At 44.9% G+C, this 22,434-nt stretch overlaps 1 protein-coding gene across 1 annotated transcript in view; it reads left to right on the plus strand.

Annotated features, from left to right (window-relative positions):
• DMRT1 (doublesex and mab-3 related transcription factor 1) overlaps positions 1-22,434 on the plus strand; it is a 101,641-nt gene that overhangs the window by 20,544 nt on the left and 58,663 nt on the right. The window contains exon 4 of the mRNA XM_070495695.1: positions 18,023-18,306. Within this exon, the coding sequence (XP_070351796.1) occupies positions 18,023-18,306 (284 nt within the window). The remainder of the gene's footprint in view (positions 1-18,022; positions 18,307-22,434) is intronic.

Genomic DNA, 22,434 nt, shown 5'->3' on the forward strand with positions numbered 1-22,434 from the left:
GTTAAATCCAGATTCCAACTTCTACCTATTCCTTTGTATGCGCAGCATTTTTCTAAGCCACGGCCAGCTCCGCTTTCCAGGGAGGCATGTAGTTCCTGCTCTTTCAATCTCACAGACCCGTTGTAGGTAGCAACTGAAAGAATCTATGTAAATTGCAGAATATTCCATAAATGAAAGATAGTATTAAAATTAAAAGTTAGCATCATTTGCATTAGCAGCTCTTTTCTTAGCTCACCTCCTCTAGGTTAAAATCTAGAATAATCAGTAATGGTTGAGATTTTTGAGGAAGTGGACATTATTCACTGGGGGCAGTGTCACGTTTTTATTGGGGGCAAAACAGAAAGTGCCAAGTGAGTTTCAAGGACGCTTTTCTACTAATTCCATAACCCTTGCCTATGGTGGCATGTCATGAAGATCACACTGAATTTCCTAGCCAGAGGTTGATGGTATAGAAATCCAAAATGTGGCTCAAGGCGCTGTGGCGTTTTTCATTTGCACTTTTCACTTGCCAGTCCTGTTCGCTGCTCTGCATAGAAGTCCGTTCCCTTCCCTCCAGAGGTGCATGCCTCTTTAAAATAAAGAGCTTTTTGATTTCTGTCCCCATGCTGTTCTCGCAATAGTGGTCTCTCTCTCAATAGTGAATTTCTCTCCCAAGTCATCCCTAGATTACTTTTACTGTAAACTGTAATGATCTTACCCTGGTCGTATTTCTCCCAAGGTCTCCTATCTAGGTTACTTGTAAGGCTACTCCTCCCCTCTCTTGTTCTCTTTGATCTTTTATAATTGGCTTAAAACTCTCCATATTTAATCTGCAGTGACTTTGTTTCTCCTCCCTATTTTTGCTTTTTCAGTCCCTGAGAATTTAATAATCTGTTGCTTATTATTTTCTTAGTTTTTCTTAAGGTGTCATATTTTCTGTCGCACTGTTTAATAGTCTTTTTCTCCTTTGTCTACACATTTGTTTTATTTTAGCTATTAAGGCAAGGCTGCACTCTCTCTGTATTTTGGCTTGCAGTAAATAAAATGTTACACATTCCGTGGAGTCGGTGGGCTTCCTCATTTCAGACTCAGCGGAATCTGAAGGCACCTTCCTGTGCATGTGGTGATGTCATGATAAAATGACCCTTCCTGCCTTGGAGATAAACAGTTGAGCGCTCAGTTGGGAATGAATGAATGAATGAATGAATGAATTTGTTGAGGGCTTTTTCCCACAAGTTGACCTTTCTGGGTCAAATGATTGTGACCGCTCAACCTGTACGAAAGAACCACTCTGTTAGCTCCTCCCTGGCTGGCTTTTGTGCATCCTTCCTGTGGCAGCATCCATAATGATCTCAGGAAACCCGGCCCTCCAGCTCTGAAATCCTTTCAGTCACAGCATTGTAGTCTCTTCCCAGCAGGTCAGCCTTTACTTTCCTGGTCTGTGTCCAGACCAGGGATGAAAGAGAACCCCAGGGGAGTCTCGAGACTCTGCCTATGTGGTTGTTTGCCTTTCCTGGGGGGTGGGAGGGGGGAACAACTTAATCTTAAAACTTGTATGTTTGTAGGAGTATGTGCTTTTTTGTTGATAGTGTTCAGATACTTAACCTTGCCTCATTGTTGGTTAAAAAAACACTTGATTTTCTCTCTTGTCAATCCAGTATTGTTTCTGTGATAGAGTAAACCTTGAGAAGCACGGGTGTGGCTGGTGGTTGACGCAGCCACAGATGATACCACTGCTGCCCACAGCTTACCGACTCCTCTGCCGCAGACAGGGCTCCCTTTATGCAGGCCCAGTGGTTGCAGAGTTCCTGTCCTCCTCCCACCGTGCCACGGGCTGCCCCCCAGCGCAGAGCTGCTCCTAAGGCTCTGTGTTGACTTTGAATACTGCCAAACAGTCCCTGATCCTGGTGACGTTTCTGTGAAATGCAGTGTCTGAAAGTATGTTAGATTTCCAGTGATCCAGATGGACAAAATCCACAGGTACAACACAGGTCACTAGATGTGGACAACAAAGACAGAGGTGATGGGGTATGACGGTGGTTGTAAGAAATTAGCCAGTTACGTAGCTTCTGTTGTGTTGTTTCTTAGTCATCATGATAACATTTTAGTTGACAGGCCCACTTGGCTCTTGGTAATTGTTTCTTTCAGTTAAGATTGGGCTTTCTGTCCAGTTAGATGTTGATTGATATATAGATTTAGGTATAGATATCGGTATAGGTTTAAGTATAGATAGACCTCTGTGTGTGCATGTGTGTGTGTGTGTGTCTGTGTGTGTATATGTATGTGGGTCTGTGGATATATGTACATATCCCAGGTTGTCAGAGCCTTCAGGGCCTTGCATCTGTGGCCTCTGCCACCATTAAAAACCAGAAGCCTCTGGCTTCAGCCAAAAAAAAAATAGAAAGGGCATTGTCTTAGTTGTGGTCTCCCTTGGGTGATCTGATTGGCAGAGCTTTCTTTGCATGCCTTGGCCCTAAGCACACAGAGGCTGGGAATTTGAGTTCTGGCCCCCTACACTGAGGAAGCAGGAATTGTCATAAGTATGGCATTTTTCGCTAGGGCCTCCTATCCGTGTGGTTGGTGACGTGTTTGGTAGAGCAGGTAGCTGTGAGGAGATAACTGAGAGTGTGGAGACAATCCTCTTATATGGTGTGTCGTGACTTGTGCACGCACTTTGAGCACAGCACAGTGGGTTGGCAGCAGCTGGCAGACAAGGCTGCAGGGTGCAGTGCTGAACGAGGACCCAGGGCTGGAGCGAGCTGCTTCAGGGAGGAGTCAGAAGAGCCCCCAGCTGGGGACTCTGGGCCGGTGTGATGTGCCCTTGGACCACGTCACGGCTCTCAGCCGCTGCCCTGCCTGACGCTTCCCAATGGAAAGGATGAGGTCCTGACCATTATGGTCTCTGTCTTCGCAGTCTGAGGACTCTCTTGACCTCTGTGGTTGATGCCCCTCCACGCCACTGTTTAAATAGTTAGTAGTCATTTAGATTCTTCTCCGGGAAATCATCAGTGTTGACTCCTTGTCAGTAGCGACAGATGTCTTTTAACTTACAAAATTCATTGGCCACATCTGTGTAGCTTCCTTTTCCCTTAATGACACAGCCTAGTGGTGAAGTGTGAGGTTGAAGACGGGGGCCTCGGCCGAGGTCCCACTGTCAGCTTCACGTACTGTCTTGGAGTGGCTGCTTTAACTTCTCCAGACATCGAAAGGAGGGGTAAAATTACTTCCGGGTCTTCCCTGTTGTCGGATTCTGTGAAAAGCTATCAGCTTCAATTCTCTGTGGTTCGCCCTACTTGACTTTGGTAAAAATGATGGTTGAAAGAAGGGACAAGTGTTTATTTTTAGAATCGACTTCTTTTAATTTTGGAGGAGCTTTATTCAAAAGAAGGAAAGACAAAAGGAAAATAATGACAAATGCACGTGTAAAGAGTGGACACATGGAGGAGATTTGGTGGACAGGCTCAGAAGCAGTGGGAGTTGTTTCGATTCTAGCCACGTACCCTCTTTCACACTATTTCTGCGAACTTTATAGAACTTCGAGGTACCTCTCAACCCTCACACCTGAGCAGTGCAGTGAGGGCTTCTGAAGAAGGTGAGGGATGATGAAGACACAGAAATGCCCATGACTAGCTCAGCATCTCGGCAGCCACGTGTACAGCCAGCAAATCCTCATCCCCTTTTCTCTTATCCTGCTAATGTCGAAAACTGAGATAAATGTAAAATGACGCTTTGGGATGTGTCACCTAAGGTCAGTTCTAGAATTAATATTTTAAATGCACATGGAATCCCCAAATCTCATTTTAATCATTGATTTGAACATAGTTCCTCCTCCCACTCAAAAAACAGTAAATGTAGGAGCATATATATTGAATTTAAGATTTAAAGTTTCACCCTTTCTCTCTTCCCTTTCCTGTCTCCACCTTCTCCAAGTAGCAATCTTTAAAAGGCATGGTGCAATTAAATAGCCAAATGAAAGACAAGGGTGTAAAAAGAGTTCCAGATAATTCCCAGTTTGGGTTATCAGCTCCCACATAGTGAAGAGTTGATTATGCTTTATTTTCCTGTTGTTTGAGGGGAGGTAAAACTCCGTGGAGGTGGGAAAGGTACATCTGGAAGAGATCTGAAATACTCCTGATTCGAGATAAGCATTCTGATATCGGCTTTGGAATATACCACGAAAAGGGCTAAAGGTCAGAAAAGCTTCCTTCACAAATTTGGTAAGAGAGCGGTTAGCTGTAACAGCGGTGCAACCCTGGAGGTCATAGACCAAGCTCGGAGAAATAATTATGCATGGTAATGGGCAATTACAGATAATGGCCTTCTGGGGGTGGCAGAAAATACACAGCCCCACCGTCTTGCCTGGAATGAACATTGAATAGCACATTAACTTTATAGCAAGCTAAAAGTTCAGCCCTGAAACAGCAGCAGTCCCCCCAAATAAATGAAATCCCTGCCTTCCCGAAGGGAAGCACCCTGGCTTCTCAGAGGCAGAATTGAACACACAAGGAGGCGGGGCTGGGGGAGCTGGGATTTGGGGAAGGGAAGGGGCGGCCAGCTCTTCTCCACCTGGCGGTGTTAGTCTCACTATGTAGAGATGGTTCCGGGCTCACGGCAGGTACACAGTGAAGAGGTTGTTTGCTTCCCTGGCGCCAGGTTCATATTTGACGTTTAAAATAGCCCTGTCATGATTGCCTTGTGGGAGAAACAGATTGTTCCCGCGTTTCCTGATTATGACTTTAGGGAGTATATCGCAGCGAATGCACTCAAGGCTACCGTCTGACCTCGGAGGAGGCCGGGAGCGGAGGATTCTGCTCCTCTCCAAGTTCAGTAGTACTCGGGCGGCCCTGCCAGGTGCAGCCCAGCCCTCCTGCGTCCCCCAAAGATGAGCGTTTGGAACAAGGATAACTTCTTTGCAGAATTACTTGGTGGCTCTCTTGCTTGATGGCAGGGAAAGCTATCACTGGGTTGTGATTGTGATCATAACAACAGCTAACGTGTCGAGTGCTTATGGAGTGTCAGAGCTTCTTCTCCACTCTTGCGGCATTATCCCCACGTGACACATACTGGGGCAAGGAAGACTTAAGTCGCTGGATCCAAGGTCACAGGGTGGTAGATTCCAGACCTGATGAAGCAGTTTGATTCGGGATCTGGTGCCCTCAACCCGAAGTCCTGCTGCCTGGCCATACTCTGTGGTGGTTAAAGTCTATTTTGCTGGAAGAAATGTTCCAGGCTTAAGGATAAAGCCAGAGGTGCCCAATTGGGACTTTACTGTTGACTGTGCAGCTCAGGGAGCTAGCTCAGAATCACTCTGGCCGTCAGTTGCTCTGAAGTCGGTCCTCCTGCAAAGAGAAGAACCTTTAGGACAGAGGTTCTCAAACTTTTTAGTGCCAGGATCCCTTTATACTCTTAAAAATTATCGAGGGCCTCAAAGAGCTTTTGTTTAAATGGGTTATATATGTCCATGTTTGTTGAATTAGAAACTAAAACTGAGAAATTAAAAATATGTTAGTTCCCTTAAAATAATAAATCTGTCACTTGTTATAACATAAGTAACATTTTAATGAAAAATAATTGTATTTTTCCAAAACAAAAAAAATTGAGGAGAGTGGCATAGTTTCATATTTTTGCAAATCTCTTTTATGTCTAGCTTAATAGAATACAGCTGGGTTCCCATATCTCCTTGTTTATTCATTCTGTTGTTTTGATTGAAATACATGAAGGAAATTCAGCTTCACATAGATGAAGAGGTGGAAAAGGGAGAGAAGTGTTTGAATAGCATTTTAAGATCGTTGTGACTATTCCTTGATACTAGACCAAAGTTTGACATGCGATTCTTTTTTTTTTTTTTTTGAGGGAGATTAGCCCTGAGCTAACATCTGTTGCCAATCCTCCTCTTTTTGCTGAGGAAGACTGGCCCTGAGCTAACATCTGTGCCCATCTTCCTCTACTGTATATGTGGGACACCTGCCACAGCATAGCTTGCCACGTGGTGCCTTGTCCGCACCCGGGATCTGAACTGGCAAACCTTGGACTGCCAAAGTGGAACGCGCGCACTTAACCGCTACACCACAGAGCCGGCCCCCGATTATTTCTTAAAGATTCGTTGCAGTGTGGAATCTGAAACCATGCTAATGAGCTTTTCATGCTCTGTTCAATTAAAATCCATTGGTCTATCTTGCACTTTAAATGGATCTTCCACCCATGGGTTATTTCATAACGTCATGCATTGGTCATTTGGAAAATATTAGTTCATTGAGATGTACGGATCTTCCAAACATTGACATATTCCATTACAAAATATCAGGAAATCCCATTCATTAATATCACTACTGATCTTGTCAGAGGAGTCTTTAAGTTTGGGAAGTTGTCAAGCACATGGTGGCAGACATAAGTTTTCCAAATTCTAAGTTTTACTTGAAGCTCAAATTTTTGGCAATAAATTCTGTCGATTGTTTTTCTTGAAGGGATAGGCTCGCTTTGTACATTTTCAAGAAAATGTCTGCCAAATACCAAAGTCTCCATGACCGTAGTTTGTCGTCACTCGTTCTTCCGAGTACGGTCATGTGTTGCTTCGTGAAGGGATGTATTCTGAGAAATGCGTCAGCAGGCGATTTTGTTGTTGTGCGAATATCATAGACTGTACTTACACAAACCTAGGTAGTATAGCCTCCTACACACCTCGGCTCTATGGTACTAATCTTGTGGGACCACTGTTGTATCTTCCATCCATCGTTGACTGAAACATCGTTATGCAGCGCATGACTGTCTATTATGTTCCATAAAAAAAGCAGTGCGTACAGCTCTTAACTCAAACATTTGCACACGTGCCTATTTGAAGGAAACCACCCTTGGGTGTGCGCTAGAAGTGTGATGAGTCCTTTCCACTTTGTCACACAATGTTAAAAAGACTCACTCAAAGGTAGGGATTTAATCACGTTATTTTTTTTTTTCTGCTTCATCAAGGGCATCTTTAAGCAAATTTGGCATAAAAAGTTTTTAAATATTTTATTTCATAGCGATGAGGAATACAATGTCTCTTAGCACCGTTTGGCTGAGCTAAGGCACCAGTGGTTTTCCCCACCACGGCTTCCGCATCGTCAGTGCAAATGTCAACACAGTGAGAAAGGCAGAAGACATCTTCACGTGATTGTGGAGATGCTTTTGACCTTGTGGGCCCTTGAAAGGGAGTTGTGGACTGGATGCCTCCAACCACGTTTTTGGAAGGGCTGCAGGGTGAGGTGTCAGGTGTCACCTCGGGGCATTCAAACACCAGCCTCTGCTGGGTTTAAACCAGTTGTCGTCCTGCTGGTGCTGGACTCACCCTGGTCCTCTGAACAGTTCTGGGGCCTGCCCCCATCGCCAGAGGCTCTGTGTAAAGTGGTCTGGGGTGTGGCCCGGTCTCCGAGGAATTCCCCCACCCACTCTGCCTCGTGGAGCATGAGAGCTGCCTGCTTACAGGCAGATTCTGTTCCTGGGGGGCCCAGTCCTTCTCAGCAATTGCTTAAGTTGTTGTTCGGGATGACGTAAAACATTTTACCTGACTGAAAACCGGGATGTTAAATCGAACTGGGTATAATCTCGAGTTGAACAAAAGCCGTGTGAAACAATATGTTGAGATGTAATTTGATTTTTTTTATTATGCTTATTTTATTGCAGTCACGTTGGTTTATAACACTGTGTAAATTTCAGGTGTACATTATTATATTTCAGTTTCTGTGTGGACTGCATCGTGTTCACCACCGAAAGTCCAGTCATCATCTGTCACCATACCTATGTGCCCCCTTCCCCACTTCTCCCTCCCCCCACACCCTTCCCTGCCAACCACCCATCTGTTCTCCTTATCTGTGTGTTTGTTCGTCTTCTACATATGAGTGAAGTCAGACGGTATTTGTCTTTCTCTGTCTGACTTATTTCACCCAGCATAATACCCTCAAGGTCCATCCATGTTGTTGCAAATGGCACGATTTTGTCTTTTTTATGGCTGAGTAGTATTCCATTGTATTTATATACCACGTCTTCTTTATTATTCACGATAGCCAAGACTTGGAAGCAGCCCAGATGCCCATCAACAGGTGAATGGTAATTTGGTTTTTTTATCTCTTCACGTTTACTTAGGAATCCACTCCTTCATATCACATCTCTGTCTCAGAACTATAGGGGCAAAGAGAAACATCTGTGATCTTATTTTTTAAAAGAAAGTTATAAAAGCAGAATCTAAATCCAGAGTCTTCAGGGGGCTGGCCATGAGCAAACAAAAACTGACACCCCTCTGTCCAGCACCCTTCATGCCTGAGAAAAAAGCCCCTGATAAATTAAGCCCCTACATTTTAAGTTGTCTGAATACAGTACAGAACAGACCTTTTCTGTGGAGACCTAAATATATGGACACAGCCAGTCAAAAATGCTCCTAATTTAAAATTTTCCTAATGTGAGAGACATTAAAAAGATCCGAGAAGGGATTTTCTGTAAGACCTCTTTTAGACTCGGCCACTTGATGGAGAGGAGATGTGTTGGGCATCTTCCCTCTCTTCTCTCATCCACTCTTGAGCTTGAGCCTTGTGGCTGGCCTGTTTGGGGCACCGCTGCCTCCTCCAGTCTGCTGGGAGGTGTTGACAGAGTCACAGACTGTCTCTGGCATCTTGCCCACGATAGGAAATTCTGAACTGGCCTCCAGAGAGAAAACCTCTTTCTCAGCCAGGAGATAGGCTGTCGCGGCCGTGAGACTTTTTCTCGTAGTCAGAGAAATGGCATTTTCTCCGTATCTGACTCCCACTGGAGGGCCAACAGTTTCCCTGGATGGCCCTTGGGAGTTCTGAGGCACACACAGGGGAGGAGGCGGAGGGGACGCACAGAGCGAACAGGAGTCAGGGAGGGGAGAACAGAACCCCCTGAATAGGAATGCTGGCGGGTGGGTAGGTATATGAGGGAGGCATTGCCACGATGCCCTCAGCTCCTCCTTGGGACCACACAGTGAAGCCTGCACTTTAAGCTCCAGTCTTTTCAGATGCAGTTAAGTTTTTCCCTGGAGGAGAGGCTAAACTCCATCCTACTGTGCCAGCAGCATCCTCCTTCTCATCCTACAGTGGACCCTGGCTCCCTGCTCTGCAGGCTGTTCTAACATCCCAGAAACTTTTTTTGTGCTGTCACCTTTTTTTTTCTTAACGTGAAATTTCTTCTCTCTCTCTCTTTTTTTAGCGTCCTCTATGAAAACCTTTGCTGATTCCTTCAAGTCTCCCTTGTGCTCTCCATCCACACGGAGAGTAAGCTCCTTGAGGGCAGGGCTTGGCTTCTTGCTCATTCTTGCTGCACACAATGGAGGTGGCGGTTACTTTCCGGGCTTTTCAGTGGCCCCAGGGCAGCCAGTTTCAAATTTTGCCAGCTCCCTTGAAAGCCCTGTATTTCCTTTTCTTCCTCTTTATATTTTCTCCATCTTCCCCCTGTACCTCTTTCTTTCATCTGATCATGCTCAACAATCCATATCTATCTCTCTCCTTCCTTCTCCAGATCCCTTTGCATCCCACATTGACATTTCACACACCTTTGAACCAAGCCTGCTCCTGGCTCTAAAGGCCAACTTCAGGTTTGTTTTGTTATGTAAAGGCCTTCACGCTAAGAAGAAAAGACAACTTGGCAGATTCCCCCAGGACCAAATTACATAGAAAAAAATTACTTGGGAAAAGGAGAAATTGGCTCTAACATACTCCATGCCTTTTGTTCAATGGTGATGTTAGCTCACTAACATCAGCAGAACTTGTACTTTGAAGGCCGACTTAATCTCGCCGTTCCCTCCACGCAGTTTTTGCATTTTCCCATAGCTTTGGTCAGTCTCTCCTTCTGTGTGTGTGTTCTGAAGTCTCCCCTTACTTGAGAGCCTACAGCATTAAGCACTACATCCTTTGTCTGTCTCAAGGTACTGGACAGGTTGCCTTGCATATAGCAGGTGCTCAGTAAATTTATTGCATTGGATGGAAATTGTTACCCTGGCAGGGGACGGTGACAGTTGTGGTGGTGTCCCTCGTTCATCATCACAGTCACCAGTTAGTCATGTGAACAGTAGACACATTGCCACCTCAACTGTCTGCACCAGCTCTGTTAACTCAGAAAGCCAACCCTTTCCCTTGGTCAGGATGGCAAGGATTTTCTCTTCTAGGATTTTCTTCTTGGAATTGTGTGAGTGCTTAGAGGGCCCAGGTACCAGCTCACAGAATGACTTTTCTCCCCGTGTAGCTCCTCTAGGTTCTTTCTTATGTAGGGGAAGAGTCATGAAGCGTCCCACTGGTTTCCCAGTTTTTCCTAAGTCTTGGAAATGCCAGGAGCCGCTTCACCTGGACACAGGGTTGCCCTGCAGAGAAGAATGCCAGAAGCAGGGAGCTGAGCAAGCCTTCTTGTTCCAGTGAGGCGCGCCCCACTGTCGTCCTCCAAACTCCATGATGTGTCAACAAACAACATAGAGTCTTTTTCTTAAGACCTTAATTTTCCAAAAAAAACCAAAAAAAGTAATGGGGAGAATGACTTGTACTTTTTCTGTACCCACCTGGCACTCAGCACGTGTTAGTTGATAGTGGAGAATTTTGAGATCTTGGAATTAATAGTGAACAATTTTGTCTATTTGTTAACTCCTAAAACTGGAAGCTGAGTAGGACAGGCATGCTGCAAGGTATACAGTTACGAAGACAAATAAACCTGGCGTACCCAAATTAACCGTTTATGTGAGATCGTTGTGAATTGCAAATAGTGTTATTGTTCGTAAATTGTAAGTTTGTTTTCATTTGTGACGTTTCGTATAGGAAACTGCTGGGTTTGGTTTTGTCATTGAAAAGGGAGTGTGGCTCCAGGTTTGGATGGAAAGGACTCAGTGTGCAACCACTCTGGGAATCTTGACACTAGAGAAGAGTGGGAAAAGAAGCCTTCACAGACCTTCAAATGAATTACTGGTTAACTCCTATTAATATGCCACGGGCCTGGAGACCAGCATATAACACCACAAGATCAATAAGTGTATTTATCATCTGTGGGTATTGATCTCTCTTGAAGGAGTGAATCATATTTCACGTTGCATATGTTAGTGCAAAGAAAAGTAGCAGAGGAATTGGGAAGGCTGATCCAGGAACTGAACGTGTGGAAGGTAAACGTACAGAGCCACAGATAAAAACGTTGGAATAAGAAGTGGTTGAGTCTGCAAGCAACGCCTCTGTTGGATGGATGCTGTTGGTCACTTTCCTGATACATAACTTCTCCAGGGCCTGCTTCCTTTCCTAGCTGTTGAATGCAGTCCCACTAATCTTTCTTCCCTAGAGCACGAATTAGGACTCTACCAGTAATAAATAACAACACTTAAAACATCTAACTTCATACTTCCATTTGCATCTTGGCAGAGCACCTAGTAATTCCTATAAGAGACTACAGGTTCAGAAAGCTGCCACATTCTCTTGAGAACAATGCTGTTGTGCTTTCTATTATTAATATCATTGTTAAGTAACCTTGGCCTGTTTTTATCCGAGAAAAAAAGAGTGAGATCCAGATTAAGAACTTTCAGCAAACTCATTGGGATGCTTCCTTTGCAGGATACTTCTGTGGTCTTCGTACTTAGTCACACCGGCCATGCAGGTTGAACGTCCGTGTCACAGTGTGCATGGAGAATGGGGAAGGACAGGAGGAATTGACAGTCACAGTGAGGGGCTTGATATATATTGGTGCATTTCTCAGATTTTTAGAGCCAGTTGTCACTTTTCACTCTTTTTGTTCCTGTAATTCGGAAAATGATTAGGAATAGCCTATTAAGAGCTTATACATGGAAAATCACTTTCTGCACATATACACATATATATTTCAAATTTTGAATGATTGGTGTATATATTTTGTGGCTTATGAGTTGGAAATCTTACTTGTGGGTTTATCCCCAATTAATAGTGGCACTAATCTTGACTTACCAGCTTTGATGACATCCCAGTGTTGAAGAGATTGCCTCTATTCTCATGGGAATTCTGCTGTAGCAGAGGTTGGTGAGATGGCATATTCTGCCATCAATACTATACTGTGTGTCCCTTAGTCTGGAGTGAATATCGCATCGTCACTGAGCAGTTGAGCAAGGGTCTGAAAGGGGAGCTGGGTGGCTTCCCTGGTCCCTGGGTGACAGAATGAGCAGTGTAACTTGGTTGTTTGAAGAGAATTCCCAGCACACCAGAAGTGCCAGTGATTTTCATGTGATTCCTTCTCTTATTCCCGCAGCCTCCCTTTGCAAGCTCATAATGATCTCTTCAGGCTGGATTATTTAAAGAGCCTAGTCTGTTCTAGTCTATAGACCATATGTACATACATACAGTGGTCCTGCTTTATCCGCAGTTTCGTTTTTCCCAGTTTCAGTTACTCGAGGTCAGCTGCGGTCTGAAAATATTACATGGAAAATTCCAGAAATAAATAATGCATATGTTTTGAATTGCACGCCGTTCTGAGTAGTGTGATGAAATCTCTCGCTGTCTCCCCCGACGCCCCTCAGCCTGGCTCATCTCTTTGTCCGGCACATCCACACTGTACAGGCTGCTCACCCATTAGCCACTTAGTAGCCGTGTTGCTTATCAAATTGACTGTCGAGGTATCACAGTACTTGTGTTCAGGTAACCCTTATTTTGCTTAATTATTTCACCAAAGCCAACTTTATTATTAGTTATTGCTAGTCTCTTATTGTGCCTAATTTGTAGTTTAAACTCTATCATAGATATTTATGTGCGGGAAAAAGCATAGTATCTATAGGGTTCGGTACTATTCAGGCATCCACTGGGGGTCTTGGAACGTATCCCCCATGGATAAGGAGGGACCACTGTATGTAGAATAGGCTGTTCTAGCCTAGTCTGTTCTTCTACCTCCTCATGCTCCTAGATCCATCTTTTGCGCTTGGATCAGATTCATTTCCTTAAGTATTTTTATGCTGCTTCCTTGCTCTGAAAGCCTTCATTGACTCCCTATAGCTTGAGGAGAAACCAGAAGTCCTTGGCTGGCGTTCACTTTCAAGGCCTTCCACCGTTTGACCCAACGTAACTTTCCGTTCTCATCGTCTCTCATCCCTTGACGTGAACTCTGCACTCCAGCCAGGCTCATCTGGTCACTGTCCCTGGAAGATGTCTTGTCCTTTTCCTCCTTCCTGATCCTGTTGGTATTATTCTCCTCTTTTGAGTGCCTTCCCATCCCCAGCATCTCTCCAAAGCACCGCCGTCGTGGCTCGTGTCTCTGCCACCTTTGCTGATGGTGCATCTACCTGGACTGTCATTGTGGCGGTTAGATCCTTGCTTTGTAGGTTTCCTAGTCTATGCCTTATTTTCCCAAATAGATGGCACATCGTTAAGAAGCAGTGAAACATTTTGAACATTTCTTTGTGCCTTTTACAACATCTAAAGCAAAGCTTTGGACATAGTTGTTGTATGATAACTAATGAATGAATCAAATATAAATACAAAAATACAACTAAGGTCAAGAATAAATGATGTTTATATTACCCGCTCCTCTGCTCCTCTTGATTGTCCTGAAGCCTTATGAAGATTATTAAAGTTTGTCAGATAAGCAGTTAGATGGATGAATTAAGCTCTTCTGCATCAGAACCTACTGAGGGCCTTGTTGAAACTCAGATTGCTGGGCCTGAACCTCAGAGTTTCTGATGCCTTGGGTCTGTGGTGGGGTCTGAGAATGTGCATTTCTGCAAGTTCCCAGGTGGTGCTGATGCTGCTGATTCAGGACCGCACTCTAAGCGCCACTGGATGACACACAGGTGGTTTGCTGGATGTTTATTTCAACCTTGGGAAATTTCCATGTACTGGTAGCATGCACACAAAGGCTGGGAGTCATAAAGCTGCTTTTAACATTGGCCAAGAGTTTTAATTTAGAACTTTAAAATACATTTTGGTGATTCATAAAATACAGACTTTGGTGGTTCCATGTGTCCCTGGAACAGGTCCCCTCTCTTAGTGCTTTTTATTTATTTTATTTTTATTTTTGCTTGAGAAAGATTGTCACTGAGCAGACATCTGTGCCAATTTTCCTGTATTTTATGTGGGATGCCGCCAAAGCGTGACTTGATGAGTGGTGCTAGGTCCCCACCCGGGATCTGAACCTGCAATCCCTGGGCCGCGGGAGGGGAGTGTGTGAACTTAACCACTATGCCGCCAGGCTGGCCCCTCTTAGTACTTTTTAAAATGTCACTTTTTAGGAGTGCTTAAATATTTTCAGAGTATAAAATATTTAGACATCTATTCTTAGAAAGAGCAAATGATTTTTACATTTTACATACTGGTATCAAATGAAACTTTTCCAACCTAGATCTTAATTCATTCTTAAAGATCATTATAATTTGAAAGAGGAAATAAAATATGGGCAAGTGATGGCATTGTTAATTACAATCAGCTGTAGTAAAGCAAATCCTTGCTTTGACCTGACATAGCATTTTATTTGAGGTTTCCTGTGCAGTGTATTGAAGCCATTGTCTTGTTACCTTGAGAGTTATTACTGACATCGTTTTATTGCTGGATAAACTGAGGCCTGAGCAAAGGTCCTGACTAAGGTTATGATGCAGAAAACCTGTGCCCTGATCCTAGAAGGCTGGTGTCCTTGGGTTTGCATTTAATTCTTTGCCTGCTATTGTGTGTTACTTTCTTTATTAAGAACCTTGCTTTTGAATGGCAGGCCCTAAGGAGGATCTGGTTTCTCCCACTGCAGGGACAGGGTAAGCATCTGAAGTGCCTTCCTAAATGTCGATGAGACTGTGTATGGATGTCCCACTAATGCATATGACCGGGTGACAAGAATGTGTCATTCATTCCTTTTCTTATTTAAACATCTGTATAATTTGTCATCTTTCCAAAGTCTTTATTGCTTTTGTAATCAGAGGAACAGTAAAAACATGACATTGAAAACAAAAGAAGTAGATGCTGAAAAACACCCATTATGCTACTAAACTGGTGTTTAAAATAAGAAAAAGGGCCAGTGGGGCCGGTGAGGAGGAATGACATGTACCTTCTCCAGAAGCGGTGTGGAATAATGGAGTTGGAATTTCTCATCTCGTTAGCTGGGAAGAGGAGGAGAGAAGTAAGGAAGGAACTAGAATAAAATAGTGGCCTGACCATGCATTTACAGGAGCATGAGGTAGATGGGTTTGGTATCCTGTCAGAGAAAAGGGACTCTAGTGCTGACTTTAAAATAAGGTTGTAAAACTCCGTTTTGTGGTAGATCTCACCCAAACCTTCCAGAGCTTCTGCTTCTGGTCCTGTGCTCCCTTGTGTATTTTCTCTTTCCCCTTCCACACATTCAGCCAAGGGACACTTTCTGAGCACCTGCTCTGAGCCATGCATTGTGCTGGCAATTTACCTCTACTAGCTTCCTCTCCCTACCTCCTTGTACTCAACCCTTCTCGGTGTTTTAAAAATGAATTACAGTAGTCTCGCTTTATCCACGGTTTCGCTTTCCGTGGTTTCAGTTACCTGCGGTCACCTGTGGTCAGGAAATGACGCTACACATCCCAGTGCCTGCGTCATCCACCTCGCTGCCGCTCATTGCATAGGCGCTGCATCATCTCACATCCTCACAAGAAGGGTGAGCACACTAAGATATTTTGAGAGAGACCACATTCACATAACTTTTATTCCAGCATATTGTTATAATTGTTCTATTTTATTATTAGTTCTTGTTGTTAATCTCTTACTGTGCCTAATTTATAAATTAAACTTTATCATAGGTCTTTATGTATAGGAAACAACATAGTATCCATAGGGTTCAGTACTATCTGTGGTTTCAGGCATCCACTGGGGGTCTTGGAATGTATCCCCCGTGGATAAAAGGGGACTACGGTAACACCATCATATCACTCCTTGAAGCTTCTGTTTTTTCCTGACATTTATTTTTGGTGCCAGGCTACTTGATAAACCATCATTCCTTGATCCCTTCTGCAGATATTTACCACCACGTGTGCTACACTGTGCTTGCATGCACGGGTGAGCCGGGGGGCGTGGCGCCTGCTTGCTAGATCTTACATTCTGGTGAGGGAGAAGGCTCTGCCTTGGATTCCTCTCCTCTGTTTTGTCAGTGCTAATGTGCTTCTCGCTCTCTTGCAGGCTTCCGCTCCTTCCACTACACTAAGACTCCAAGGCCCTAGAGACTTAGTCCTCTGCTGGTGTTTTCCAGAACTAATTTTCCTTGATCTCTTCGCAGCAGCTGACACCGCAGCCTGCCGCCTCTGGGATCTGCCCCAACTTTGGCCTCTCTGACATCGCGTTCTCCCTTCAGTTTGCCACGATTTCCTACCTTGGCTCTCTCTTCTTCTCTCAGAACATGGTCTTCCGTAACAACCCGCTCCTCCCCGTCCCAGATGCAGCCAGCATCTCCCGGTGGCGACTCCTAAATCTAAGCTGCCAACCTCAGCCTCCTCCCTGAGTGCAAGCCTCACATTTCTTGCCCACCTTCATCTCCCCGACCTGTGTGTCCCTCTGGCGTCTTGATTAAGCAGGACTCACCACCTCCCTCTCCTCCGCCCTCCCAGGCTTCCTCCTCTCCCGGACCATGTCCCCTGCATCTTCGTTCCTGACGTCTCCTCAGTGCTCCAGTTCTGTTGCGTTTTGTCTCCCCCATGTCCCTGGCACAGGTTTCTTATATTTGCAGTCTTCTAGGTCTCTGACTACTTCACTGGCTCCCTAGTGGGTCTCTCTGCCTCTGGTCTCTCTTCCCTTCACTTGTCTTAAGAATTGCCATGAGATAAACCACCCCAAAGAACAGCTCTGACCCTCTCCGCTCCTTACTCAGAAATCCTCAGTGGTTCCCACTGCTCCCCAAAGAGAGTGCAACGAGCTGGACAGGCTCCCCTCACCTTGCTCCAGCCCACCTGTCAGCTGGGCCTCTCTTTCCCTTTCTGCACCCGATTCGTCAGCCTGACTGCCCCGTCCATCACTCCCACTCTCTCCTCTCACTTTCCTGCTTCCATTCCTTTGCCTTGCTGCTTTTTTCTCAGTACTCTCTTCTTCTCGTTGTTTTAGCTATTTCCTGTTCCTCTTAAAGTGTGGCTCAGATGTATTATTTTCCGTGAAAGTCTCCGTAATTCCTTTCTAGGCTAAGTCGTCTTTCCTTCCTTTGAATTTCCATAAAGGTTTATGGGTGTTCTTGTATGAAAGTCCGTGGTGGTGGTATTCGTAATGCTGTCATATTTTTCATTGTAGACTGTAGACTCCTTGAGGGCAGGGCAGTCTGGCACCCTCCAGCCATCTCAGGCCCCTGGGCCAGCTGTTAGAACATTGTTTAATAAATGTCCATTGGAGGGATGACTTAAGAGTCCATTGGGTTGTTTCTTGGAATTGCCACAGTTTAAAGTCTAGACCTGGGGTTGGCAAACTGTAGCCTGCAGGACTCTGGCGTACTGCCTGTGTTTGTGAATAAAGTTTTATTACAACACAGCCAGGCAGCAGCCTGTACATTGTGCAACTCAGTGGCCCGGGAAATCTAAAGTAGTTACTCACTGACGTTTTACAGAAGTTGTTTGTCTACCCTTGGTCTATACCATAGCCCAGACCTCCGAAGGTTACGGTATCAGCTGTGGAAGGAAGTGAAGGAAACAATGTTTGCTTAAACTCTCAACCTCTTGCTTTGGCTGTCTGACATATCTGTGTGGCACTGGGATTTTTTTTTTATTACTCCATTTATAGTGAAGCACAATTAATTTTGTTGGGAGAAGCTTGCAGACAGCCAAATTAACTAGATTTGATCTCTTAATTTCTTGACTTTAGGATAAGAATTCCTGGGTAGAAGTTAGACGGTCAGGCTTGACGTATTAGAATGACCTCTAAAATGTTTTTGGTATTCTTGATAAAAATAGTCATCAAGAGTGTCCCAGCTGCGCCACCAGTTACGCCAGCCGTGGAACCCCCCCCCTCTTCTGGCTGCAGGAGAAGCAGCGTGCTCTGGCGCCTTGTTCTGCAGCTCTGCACATCTTGAGGAGGAAGGGGATGCGTTGCTGAGGTTTAGAGGTGATGTTTGGTGGGCCTGCACATTCATCCCATGTTCTCTCTCTTTCTAGAGGCACGCATGGTCATCCAGGATATTCCTGCTGTCACCAGCAGAGGGCACGTGGAGAACACACCTGACCTGGTTTCGGACCCCACCTACTACAGCGGCTTCTACCAGCCGTCTCTGTTCCCTTACTACAACAATCTGTACAACTACCCGCAGTACTCTGTGGCCTTGGCTGCCGACGCCTCTTCTGGGGATGTGGGAAGCCCCCTCGGGGGATCCCCCATGAAGAACAGCCTTCGGAGCCTCCCAGCACCGTATGTGCCTGGTCAGACAGGAAACCAGTGGCAGGTAAATGTTACCCAGAGAGTGAACTGGATATGTGAAAACCACACACACACACACACACCCACGCGCACGTGCATGCCCACCTCAGCACACGTGTGCATATTATGCAAAATGTGTAAGAAATTTTCACTCTACCCATAACGTCACTTAACCCCAGAGATTGGGTGCAAGGAATTGTAAAGAAGTGTGCATATATTTGTTTGTGTTTTCAAATTTTACTTTTTTCATTTTTTCAATGACATTTTGCATAAATACCCAGTTGGCCAGAGTTGGATTCATAGTGGCTTCCTGTACAAGGCCCCACCTCCTCTAGTCTTGCCCACACTTTCTTTGAGCAGCTTGGAAAGTGCTGGGTGCAGACCCTTCTGGGTGACAGTAATCTTAGTGATGAACTTGCACCCTGAGAGGGAGAGGGGTTATAGGCTGTAGGTTTGCATGGAAGAATGGTAAAAAAGAATAGGTTGCTGCTGTGCTGGGCCAGCTGTTTTTAGCTGGGAATAGAGGTCAGTCTTTTATACACTAAGTAAGTATTTTTAAAATAGTGTACAATCAAGAGCTTTTGGGGGTAAAACAAAGCATTTTGCATTATCAAGGAAGGAGCGTTTATCTAGAGCTCTTCTGCTTCCTCCGTTTTAACATTTCCATCTTGCCAGTGTATTAGTAGCAGATTCGAAGCACTGAGAGCACTCAGGGGCTGGGTTCTGTGCACTCCTGAGCACTTAGATCCAACCCCTCCCATCCCCCTCCAGCCGTGCGATGTCACGATGCTGCGAGAACTTGGTCTCATTTTAGGATGCATCTGCCATGCTCAGGCTTTCTCAGCTGGGCTTTGATTCCAACACAATGCCATGTGTATATTTGGGGAGTTTAGAGCAAGTTGCCTACTTTAAAAAATGTGAGTTGAAATTTTCCTGGGAGCAGTTCTATTCCATTTTGTCTCTGCACTTTTTTTAGGTGCAGGGGCCTTGTTAATATTCAAGTCACCCCACTTTTTGGATTCTCTCGCTCTACCCTCAGGGATTTGACTTCTTGGGTGTGTTAAAATGTCAGTTTTCATCCCCTGGGCCACACATTTTCCTAAGTTTTCCATATATTTCATTTTTAGAATCATACTTTTACAAAAAGGCACTGAAAGCTTGTTGGTGTTAGGATTGAGAAGTATATGCATAAAAAGGAAGTACAATGATTTATGGATCTTCAAGCTGGACCCCTTCAGGCCTTTCAAAGTGCCAGTTGGGTATGACTTGGGGCAGGTTTTAGGTTGATTTCTATTAGAGACCTCCCCTCTCTGAAAAGAGAAAGAAGTATCTTGTTCTAAAAAACCCAGCTCATCCCGCAGATTCCCAAGATCCGGGGACTACCATTGGAGTGTCCTGGTTTTCTGGATACTTCCAGGCTTTTAAGGATAAAGCAGGGAGGGTCTGTGAACCTGTTGGCTTCTGAGATAAAAGATGAGAAAGAAAAATCTAAATGTTTTTCTGAAAGAAAGACAGCTCGAGATCAGCTTTACAGGAGAGTCAGAGATCGCCTATATTAATTAACCCTCCCACTTTGTCAGAATCTTTCAGATGGCATATGATGGCTGACACACTGTTTGTTCTTACTCTACCTGGAAAACCTGGGAAGGGTATGGCAGAGGTCTTGGATTTCCTCGGAGGTCCCTCACCAAAGTCCACTTTCTCGGCCGCTGGGAAGAGGTGGACTCTTGGGCAGCAAGGTTGCCCAGTCTTAGAGAGCTGCCTCCATTGCTGAGCACAAGGAGAGAGTCCCCTGAGGGCAAGTTCTGGTGCTCCTGCCAGCAAGCGTGGAAGGAAAAGTCTTGCCTAAACTTTCTTAGTCCTGTGGGGGGCGAGCAGTTTTGACGCTGTCAGTGCCTTCTCTAGAACTACCACTTAATAGACTGGAGAGAGGTGTCCCCGGTTAGAGGCCCAGGGGAGACACCGAGGCATCATTTACATATGTGTTTGTTTTCCTGGAGGCCTGGGCTTAAGCCTTATTTCCTAGCTGGTCACTGTTGGTAATATATTCTCATGTAACAAATGATTTTGCAGAAATAGATCCTTCTCTGCCACTGTGGTTGATGCCCATTCCCCTTAGTTAGAAATAACATCCATTCTGATAGCTATCGTTTGTTGAGCAATGAATCCTCCCCCACAGCCATAGGAGGCAGATGGTATTGTGTCCTTTTTACAAAAAGTGAGGACATTGAGACTGACTTAGCCGCGGTCACACAGCCACCAAATGGGCGAGCTGGAGTTTGAATCTGAATCTGTCTGGCTCCAAAGTGTGTTTCTCAGCACTGTCTGGTTATCTCTGGGTCTGCAACTAACTCAGGGCTACGGAAACTGCCACCCAGGAGCCCTGGCCTTTGTGAGCTGAGACCTCTGAGGAGAGTGGAGACTGTCTCTGAGGTGACCCTTACCTGCAAGATCCATTAAGTACAAACACTGAGGCCCTCATCAGTTCCTTGGGGCTTAGAGTTTCTCCCTAAGTCCTTTGCTTTTCATTGGTGATCTTCTTGGAATTCTTCTGATTTCCTTTCCTCCCTTGTGGAGGTGAGAAGTAAGTAGAAACTTCTAGAACAGTGCTGAGGCGTGGTTACTTCAGATGGCTGAGAGTGCAGCTTCCAATGCTTTCCTGAAATGTGCAGCCTCAACCGTTAGTGTTTAAAATATGCTGAATTCCTTGCTCTTTGGGAGTTGCTTTTGGAATCTGTGTACTAGTTTTCTGTGCATGGGATTATCAGTACAGCACATGTAGGCACACCTGCAGTGTGTGTGGAATGTAGAAAATTATCAGAACAATTGCAGGGAGGGGCTTCATCATATGGCCTCTCTCTGTCCCTTCTTAGTCTGACATTTTACGAGTCTGTGGATTGATCTTGTAACCAAATGTGCACACAAGCTTGACTTACAACCTTGTAGTCATGCCCACAAAAATTAGTTCTATTGGAAATAAACTCTTTCATTAAAAATACAAGAGCCATGGGCTGGCCCGGTGCCACAGCAGTTAAGTTTGCGCACTCTACTTCAGCTGCCCAGGGTTCGCCGGTTCAGATCCTGGGCACGGACCTCTGCACTGCTTATCAAGCCATGCTGAGGCAGGCGTCCCACATATAAAATAGAGGAAAGTGGGCACGGATGTTAGCTCAGGGCCAGTCTTCCTAAGCAAAAAGAGGAGGTTTGGCAGCAGATGTTAGCTGAGGGCTAATCTTCCTTAAAAACAAAACAAAACAAAAACAAGAGCCAACATGGATTTAAGTCATCAGTTTGTAAAATGACAGATGAAAATCAGTGCAGTGATGATTAGAGCTGAGATAGATTCTTACAGAGCTCTAGGTCCTCTGCATCCTGCTTCAGAGAAAACTGAGGTGTGGAGCTGAAAGGATTTGCTCGGCGCCCACAGCTAGTTAATGCCGGAACCTGGACTAGAAACCAGGCCTGTTGATTTAAAGGAACAATGTGGGTTGCTGTGAGGACCATGGATTCTGGCGCTTGAAGATCCGTTTTCAATTCTAACTTGGCGATTTAACTGTTCATGTAGGCTTGAGCAAAATACTTAACCCTGTGAATCTCAGTTTTCTTATCTGTAAAGTGGCATAGGACCACCTTCATAGGATTCTGGCATGGATACCTAAGGCGGTGTGATAACTGATGTGAGATGATGAGTGTATGTGCAAGTTTCTCTGTACACCAAGAACTCTTATGCCAATGTTGACTGCAATGAATTTATTGCATTAACCATTATTTTGACTTGGCCCTGCTCTTTTTTTAATCTATTTAATTTTCAGCCTTTTGTTCTTAATGAATTTTAGCTACCTCAGATCCCCTTTGTAACAAGATAGGGTATACGTAATGCACATTTTAGTTATTATTAAAAGACCGTGACACGTGAATATGGACCGAATAGGATGTGTATGGAAGAATTTTTATCAGAGTTGGAGAAGAATTTGATCCAATGGCAACAGAGCTGATTGCGTTCCTGCTCGTGGTGGTTTTGGGCTTGGTCTGAAGTGTCTCATGATATGGTTGCCCACTTAGGATCATGCACCGCCCTGGAATGCATTCATTTATTAAGTAAACATGACTGGAGGTCCTACTATGTGCTAGGGATCTACCTCTGAACCAGACA

Source organism: Equus asinus, chromosome 23 (assembly GCF_041296235.1).
Source record: "Equus asinus isolate D_3611 breed Donkey chromosome 23, EquAss-T2T_v2, whole genome shotgun sequence".
Classification (NCBI taxonomy): Eukaryota; Metazoa; Chordata; class Mammalia; order Perissodactyla; family Equidae; genus Equus; species Equus asinus.